Genomic DNA, 8,809 nt, shown 5'->3' with positions numbered 1-8,809 from the left:
AATCAATAAGTGAAGAGGGGATAATAAGAATATAATGGTGAACTCTGCACACCACCAAAACAGGATTATTTTAAATAACCAAGCTGCATCTGTCTGATCATTTGCCTGCAGTGTGATAGACGTCTCTGATTGGCTCTTTCTTAGAAACTGGGCGGGACCATGCGGCAGCAACGACCAATCAGTGTTTGAGCTCTCCGCCCCACACCAAAAAGTAAACAGACTTGTTTTGATCTGTCAAAAAATCAGGAGCCTGAGCAGCTAGCTTGTCGTCCCGCTGAGGACTCGGGGACACTGTGGCCAGTCAATGTAAAACGGTTTGTTGTCGACGAACACAAAAATATTTCCGTGTAGCTCTTTTTTAGGCAGTTTTAAAGAGTAGCGCTGGCAGGCTAGCCAGCTGATAGCTGATAGCTGATAGCTAGCTAGCTGTTTTGCTAGCGTTAAAAACTAAGTTAACATTAGCTGAGGGCTTAGCCGGGCTGTGCCTGCTAGCAGAGGCTCACCAGCAGTGCGTGACTGACTAACTGACTAACAATATAACTAAACGTCTTTCCAGTTTCTCTGTAGATGAAACTATGGCGTGAATAACCTGATATACATCTATAACGTTACTATGTAGTGACATTTGAAGCAACCGTAGCCACCCTCACTTAGCCGCTAGCTGCTCAGCCGTCCTCCTCTTCCTCTTCCTCTTCCTCTTCATCAAGCTGCGGCTGAAGTGTTAAACGTATAATGTGAAGAAAATGCAACAACAGAACAATAGTGAATAACTAGAGAGGTTAAAGTGATGAAGCCTGAAGCTCAGCACCTCGCCATGGCCGAGGATGGAGAGCTGACTCCAGTGGGAGGACGCGCTGGCTCATCGGGCCACCTGGGCCGACAGACCTACAGGAGTTCAGCCCACTTCCGCAGCCTGCTGGACGGCCTGCTGTCCCTCAGGCAGAGTGGCATCCTGTTTGATGTGGTCCTGCTGGTGGAGGGTCGACCCATCCAAGCCCACCGCATACTTCTGGCAGCCTCTTGCGATTATTTCAGGTAAAAACTCACAGCAGATCTCCTTGCAGTTTCACTTTCACCTTCTTAAAAGCAAATACGCAGTTAGAGCAGCACTAAGTGTGTCAGGCAGTAGTCATATGCATGGCATTACTATTGACCGACTAAATGCATCCCCAAACATATGTTTACACAGCAGCACATTTCAATCCGTGAGAACAGGTGCAGGCACAGAGAGTCACAAGACACTCTCAAGGATTGGTGCAGAGTCCAACAAAGTTTTCCTTCTTGTGCGTCATCCCCTGCAGCTAATCAATACTGTCATATGATCAGCAGTGGTGCGCACATTTTAGGTTTGCTTTGTGGTTTTCTGTTTGTGCTTTATTTGTGTTTACCTGTTTTCCTCCATCATGACCTAAATCTAGCTTTTCTAGGTCAAAGATGCAGTCACTTAAGTCCACACTCAGCCCGGAGTGTACGTGACATAGAGGACTGATAGGGACAGGCATCGGCGTATTGAATGTGAAGTCAAACAATGAAGGAGTCAATATGTCAATTGGAACTAAATATTGGTTTGTGGCTTAGTGTGCAGGGGTGGAGGAAGCTGCTTCTGTGGAACATGCGTTTTGCCAGTGAACGCTACTGTTGGTAGGTGGCCCTGTAATCCCATTAGAACGCTAAATGTAGATGAAGGTAAGGCACTGATATCCCTTTATAGATCGGCTTTTCCTCTATTCCGTTGGGTGTTAACGTCAGCCTTTTTCTTTTGGCGTTCTTGGACAACTCATAGTAGAAAATGACAGGAAACCTGCAGAGAAACTTGGCAGAGTTCAGATTGGGGTCATACATCTTATCACCAGCGGGCCACTAGTTTACACCAACAGAAGCCATTTAACAATGTGCTCTCTACCAGGGGAATGTTTGCTGGGGGTCTGCGGGAGACGCAGCAAAAGGAGATCCCGATTCACGGAGTATCTTACATGGCCATGAAAAAAATACTTGACTACATCTACACTTCAGAGATTGAGTTAGACCTGGAATGTGTGCAGGAAGTCCTGATAGCTGCCACACTAGTACAGGTGAGCTCCTTGTTGTTCTTATGCCAAATCACGTCGGTCTTGGTTCTGTTATTTCCTGCTAATCTTGTGTCCCCTTGTGTTTCAAAGCTTGAGATTGTCACAGGCTTTTGCTGTGATTTCCTTTTCTCCTGGCTGGACGAGAGCAACATTTTAGAGGTGTGTCATCTGGCTGATGTCTACGGACTGCAGCAGCTTAACACCAGGGTCAAGTCCTACATCCTCAGGAACATCCAGACGTTGTCTCGCACCGACGTGTACCGACAGCTCCCCCCGGATGATGTCTTCAGAGCGCTGGGAAGCAACAAGCTTCAGGTGAACAGTGAGAACGAGGTGTACGAGGCGGCTCTTCACTACCACTTTAGCCCTGAGCAGGTGGAAACTGACCAGGTGTACTTGCAGGTCAGTCCCAAGGTGTGTCCACGTTTTGTACTCATCTCTCCAGCTCCATCAGATACACACTATATACTGAGCAAGGAAGGAACCACTGTTGTTGGTTATTTACCTGTTTAGTTTTACTTTGTCAAAGCTTGTCTTTGCTTAAGTGCAATCAGCTAACTTCTTTCATCTTTCTGACCCAAAGGACAATCTCAAGATGCTCGATGCCGTGCGATTCTGCCTGATTGAGAAACAAGTGTTGCAGAGGCTGCATGGCAAACTGAACCAGTGTCCACTGAAGGACTCTGTGTCAGCCGCCCTGCGGTACCACGAGCAGGAGATCTGGCAGCCCGTCATGCAGAGTCCCCTCACTCAGCCCCGGTCCACCTTCCACTGCATACTGGGCTTTGGGGGGATGTTCACCTCCAACTCCCTCACAGACAGCGATCATTTGTTTCAGGTCTTCCACCCGAGCTGGGGGGACTGGAGGACTCTCACTGCAGCTCACGCCCCCCGAATGTCCAACCAGGGCATCGCTGTGCTTAATAACTTTGTTTATCTCATTGGAGGAGACAAAAACACCAGTGGGTTTCGTGCAGAGGCCCGCTGCTGGAGGTCAGCAGTCCACACCTGAACTGTTCAGCTGTATTTAAACTGTGTTCCATTTAGCACTGAAACTTATAGCAGCGTTCTTTATAAATGAGTTAATAGTGTTTAACTTAAAAGTGAGCCAGTGGTCTCTGGTGGCGTCACTGTTTCTAGGCTACTTCAAACATTTCTTTGGCTTTTCTGTACTGCACTGTACTGTACTGTCTCTTGTGATATATGCTGAGACAGATGTATTTGCAATAAGCTAACACTGGCTGGAAGCCCTCCTGAGTTATTGATTGGACAATAGTTTGAAATGTCGACGTGTTCTCAGACATTCACTTTACACTGAGGAAAAACAGCAAATCCTCCCATTTGATAAGCAGGAACCAGTGAATGGTCGGTGTTTTAGCTTGATAAGTGATCTGATTGATTATCAGAATTGTTGTGGATTAATATATAATAATTATCTAATTGACTGACTAATTATTTCATCACCAGTTCTGTTACCCATATTAAAAATGACTGCTCAGATCTGTGCTCATACCCTTGTTGGCTTATAGTTCGTTCGATTTCATGGTGATGCTCGTCTGTTTTTCCCAGATACGACCCTCGACACAACAGCTGGTGCTGCATCCAGCCTCTGCAGCAGCAGCATGCTGACCACTGTGTCTGTGTGCTGGGCGGCCATATTTACGCCATCGGAGGACGAGACTACAGCAACGAACTGAACACGGTGGAGCGCTACGACCCACACACCAACATGTGGGAGTTTGTGTCACCCCTAAAGAGAGAGGTGTGGCAGCAGAGCTAAAAGCTGTAGTTCAGCCACCATCCACATGATGGTGCTACATACTCACCTGTGTGCTGTCATCAAGGCTCACCTGCATCCCTCTTTACTTGAATTTGCTTTGACATCAGTTTAACCTTCCCTCCAGGTTTACGCCCATGCTGGAGCAGTGCTGGATGGGAAAATGTATATTACCTGTGGGCGCAGAGGGATGGCGTACCTCAGAGAGACCTACTGCTTTGACCCTGCAGCCAATCATTGGACAGCGTGCGCTGAGGGGCCGGTGGAGCGGGCGTGGCACGGCATGGCTGCCGTTAACGGACGCATTTATGTTATAGGTGGAAGCAACGATGAGTGCAGATATCGGCGGGACGTCCTGAAGGTACATTTCACAAGTCATCGTTTATTGTTGCAGAATGAAGGCAGTGAACTCCTGTTTCCTTTTTTCCTCATTTTATTTGTACATTTTTCATGTTTTATGACACATTTCGGTAGTTTTTTGTGTTTTTCATTGTTTATTTTCCGTATATATATAAGTGCTCCAACGTCTTTATCTCCCCTCACTCCTCTCTGTCGCACAAATTTAAATCTGAAAATATTCCACAGTCTGTAAAGTCCAACCTCATTTTACATTCAGATCAGCCTTCGGGTGCTAGAAAGCCACCACTTTTGACTTATTGAATTAAGCACGGTTTGACAGAGGTTATTACCATTATGAAATAGGAAGTCATTCTTTTCCTCTTTTTTTTCAGGTGGCATGCTTCGACCCCCAAGCCAACTTCTGGTCTTTAATGACCCCCCTCCCCGCTGGACACGGAGAGCCCGGTGTGGCCGTGCTGGACAGTCGCATCTACATCCTGGGAGGACGCTCGCATGACAAAGGCAACAGGATGAAATACAACCACGTGTACAACATCGACACAGACGAGTGGGAGAGCGAGACAGACTTTAAGGAGCGTGTCTCCGGCCTGGCGGCCTGCGTGGTGCTCATGCCCCCCGCTGTGATCGCTCAGGCCAAGACCTGGGAGCAGCGCACCAAGGCTTCATGGGAAGACGTGGGCATGGACAACTCCGAGGACTCCAGTGACGACTGAGGCAGCCATGTTGAAGTGAATGTCTGAGCGCTGGAGACTTCTCATGCACTTTTCTTCCACAGCATGTTGAATTTGTACCCCGAGGATATTTCTTTGTGGCAGCATCGTGTCCTTCCTGCAAGTTGACCACTTTGAGTGCCTCTGAGCCAAAGTGTCATTCAGGACCTTTGCGCACTTTTTGTTCCTGTTCAAACATCCTCTCAGATTATCACACTCTGTCCATGAATCCCTACCTGCCCAGATGCTGTTTGCTGCTGATCCCTCTTTAGTTGCTGTCACACTAGCTACTGATTATCATGGAGAAGTGAAGACCACTGCCTATGCAACAACACGGCAATATGGAGTACTCTGAGCCTCCTGGGTTTGTTCTTTAAGTATAGGGTTTGGAAAAGCTTAGTTAGTGAAATGACTTTCTGTGAATTAAAGACCGTGGTTGACTTTTTATGTGACTCCAGCCGAGCAGCTGCTGCTCTTTGAGTTATCTTCAAATCCAAACTACTGAGTAACCATTAAGATGTTGGAATTCAACATCGTGCCTTGTTTTTTGTTGTTACATCCCGAACTTGTGAAGTGTATTTTTATGTTTGGGTGTACCCTGTGGATGGAGATGAGCTCCTCTGTTGTGCCTCTGATATCACAGTTTGTTTGAAAAAAAAAAAAAACCCCACTGTTGAATCAGTGTGTGTTTGAACCTGGCTGATGTAGACGTGAGCTCACGTGAAGCTGCCATGTCTGTAAACGCTATGTGAGCATCACGTCTTCATTTGCTTGATGAAAACCAAACCATTGCAGTCATTTTTTATTTTTTGCGTGTCCTTTCACTGACCCTCCCATGCTGTATAACTTAATCCACGAGTCAATCCAATGAGCACAACGAACAGTACTGATGACTGGGAAGAGCGCTCGCTGAGTCCAGCTCTGCTCCACGCTTCTGCTCGCTCCAGGAATAAATCTGTTTCATATGGTGACAGTTCCATCTTAAGAAAAACATGCATTGTACTACTCACTGCTACTTACAACTGAACACACTTGTCACACAAGATATGCAAATGTAGTATCCTGTTCATGAGATGAGTTTTGAATTTCAGTAAAACTAGTAATACATTGCTTTTGTCGTGTGTGTGCACGTCAGGGGTCGTAGTTTCCACTTTTTTCTGGGATTCTTGGGGTTTTTGGCAACGGAGTGGGGAGTTAATATTGCATAATTAAAAATGTGGTGTGTATCACTTAGGCTGATTCTACTTTCTTTAAATTAGAAGAACTACTTTCAGCTCAACAAAATAATCAAAGCATTCTGTTTTTCTCTGTCAGAATCTCATTGTCGGGCTTTGAAACAACATTTTAGGCTTCGTGTTGGGAAATGATTTACCAACGTGTATATAATATGATGATTTCCTTCCTGGTTGCGGGGGAAATAGAAACAACGTTCTGATGGTTCAGCTTGTTGTTTTGATGGCTGTCGTCCTTGTTTAAACTACAGTCGGTGCTGGTCGCTGGTTATTCCGCCCAGTCTCTAGCAGTTCCTCTCCATTTGGCCCTACACTCCATCAGCTTTATGAAGGCTGACTGCTGCTTTCCTCTCCGAGGCCGTTTCATCTACATCTGTTACCCCCTGCCAGCACTAAGTGAGTCCCCCCCCCCTACCTCCCTTTGTTTCACACTATTGTGGCAGCCCCCACCATGTTGTCTGGTGGGATCTGCTGACACAAGCACTGGACATCCAAGATCAACAATCTGCTGCGTTTATGCGGCAGCCATTTCATTCTAAAGCTGTAGTACCACCTGGGGGATACTCAAGACATATGTCATGCACTTAACCACGTCAGGGGCCTTTACCGGCTCCTGAGTGCAGGTCGATCTGGTGCTCTTTGCTGGATCATTATCAGAGCAATTAAAAGGCCCCAAATTACCCACTGATGCAGAGCTATGCAGATTAAACCCAGCGGAGGTGTGGGTGTGTCTGCTGGAAGGATTTTATGTAAGTGCTCACTTACATTTTTGTTTCTCCCGCTGTGTCAGAGAGGAGGAGGTCATCAGGCAGCTTGTCTGGCAACAAGTCAGTAGAGAAGAAAGAAAGTCACCTGTGGACGGAGATACGGACTCTTCACAGCCGACCCTGTGACCCTGTGACACACAGCAGCTTTGTCTGTAAATTACACCACACGTGAATGAAAGCGTTCATTTGAAGTGATTTTAAACTGGACTGTATTTCATACTAGTAATTAAACGGGAGCGGATGCTGCATTGGTGGAGCTTTAGCTTGGAGGGGCAGAAACTGGATGTTCTCTTTAAACCTTTTATTCGTCACTTTTGCTTTTTCGGCCTCAGCTGTTAACTAGTTCTCACACGTGTTTTTCTCCAGTCGATCATAATTTCTATTTTTTTCAAATTAGTTGAGCTACCACACTTTTTCCGTGTACCCTCAGGATCAAAGAGGACCAAATATCCATTCTACCCCTCGACCTTTCTGACCCCCTTCCTCTGTCATGAGTGCAGAGCCCTAAATACTGTACTTTACATCTCTTACTGGCACTGGTCTTTGATGCAGCTGCGGTCTGTTTGCCGTACACAGTATTGTTGTCCATCTAGACCAGAGTGTCATGGTTTAGCCTGATAATCAAAGCAATGTTATTTCGCTTCATTCATTCACAATATCTTTTAGAAAAATCCCCCCCCCCCCCATGTGCTATTATGTGTAATATCCTGTGGCAAAGGCTCTTTAAAGCCTTAACCAGGATTTTATTTTCCCAGTTCTTTCCAGCACAATTTTATCTTTACTGGGTTTAATGAAAAAGTTCTTCTGGGAGATATTATCTCATAATGTCTTTTGAACTTCATTGCACTGACCCCAGCTGTTCATCCAGCGGTGCAGATTCCTGTACAGATCTCTGCTTTCCTGTAATCAGTAAATGAAGTGAATGCTGCAGACAGCTGGAGAAGCCAGAGGTTTGGCACACTGGTTCAAGAAGCCTCCAAAATAATGAATCTCACTGGATAAAATCCACACCGTGTCAGAGCTGTTCCTGAAGGATGATCTTCCCCCTCCTCCTTCTGCCCACCCCCGCCCCCCCTCGGACTTTACAACAGTCATTAGCAGCTCATATCCACCCAGGGTGGAGGCGATGGGCCCAGCCTGTGTTTTTCAGTAGTGAAAAGGAGCACAAGCCCCACATTTTCATGCTTCTTAAGGCTCATTGAGATGGAGAACGAGGGTCGTGTAATGCTTTATGATGCCGGTGGGTAAACCTCAGCAGGTGAGCCGGAGTCACAGTAACACAATGTCTTTAATGCATGCTGGGCCTGTCGAGACTACGAGTGGCCCTCATTAGATCAACAAAGAGGAAATACAAACAAACACCACCAAAGGACTTGCTGCTTACCAGAGCTGGCAAAGCTACAAAGCATGCAGATGTGCAACTGCGCACAAAGACACTTTTACAATACGCTCATAGAACCTGCATGTGGAGCACAGACTGGATGAAAACCAGAAACACAAACGGGCAATTTGCAGTATCATAGTTGGTCCAACCAGTGGAAGATTTAAAGGCCTGGGTAGGTATGAAAACAGCCAGCGAGATGATTCTCACACTTTTTAGTTTGAATGTAAGCAGAATGAGCAATAGCGAAAGCCAAAGTATTATTTACACCATCCATTTATATTTAAATAAATGTTGGTGTTACAGTGGGATAGGCCAAAAGGGAGACGCAAACCAGTCCTCCTCAAGAAAGTTCTGCCTCTAGTTTCAGATGCATTTATACAAACGAGGCATTAAATCGTGTCACTTTTAGGTTTTTATTTTCCGATCACATCACAGTTTCATGACAGACATAAATTGGACACTTTAATTCTTTCCTTTTTTTTTTTTTTATAAAAATAATATTTACACTTG

General features: G+C 45.9%; 1 protein-coding gene across 4 annotated transcripts; it reads left to right on the top strand.

Moving 5' to 3' along the window:
• The first annotated feature begins 260 nt into the window (after nucleotides 1-260).
• klhl22 (kelch-like family member 22) lies at nucleotides 261-6,149 on the top strand. Of its 4 annotated transcripts, none has more exons than XM_070833991.1 (7): nucleotides 261-1,035; nucleotides 1,907-2,072; nucleotides 2,160-2,471; nucleotides 2,653-3,062; nucleotides 3,639-3,831; nucleotides 3,974-4,207; nucleotides 4,578-6,149. In XM_070833991.1, the coding sequence occupies exons 1-7, from the start codon at nucleotides 788-790 to the stop codon at nucleotides 4,917-4,919; spliced, it is 1,905 nt and encodes a 634-aa protein (XP_070690092.1). In that variant the 5' UTR covers nucleotides 261-787; the 3' UTR covers nucleotides 4,920-6,149. The 4 variants fall into 4 exon arrangements, with proteins under 4 accessions (XP_070690092.1, XP_070690091.1, XP_070690090.1 ...); XM_070833990.1 differs by having other exon boundaries at nucleotides 2,160-2,483; XM_070833989.1 differs by having other exon boundaries at nucleotides 1,907-2,471.
• The last annotated feature ends 2,660 nt before the right edge of the window (nucleotides 6,150-8,809 follow it).

This window comes from Pempheris klunzingeri, chromosome 7 (assembly GCF_042242105.1).
Source record: "Pempheris klunzingeri isolate RE-2024b chromosome 7, fPemKlu1.hap1, whole genome shotgun sequence".
Lineage (NCBI taxonomy): Eukaryota > Metazoa > Chordata > Actinopteri > Acropomatiformes > Pempheridae > Pempheris > Pempheris klunzingeri.
The sequence above is the reverse complement of the archived record's forward strand: the minus strand, read 5'-3'. Positions and strand labels throughout refer to the sequence as shown.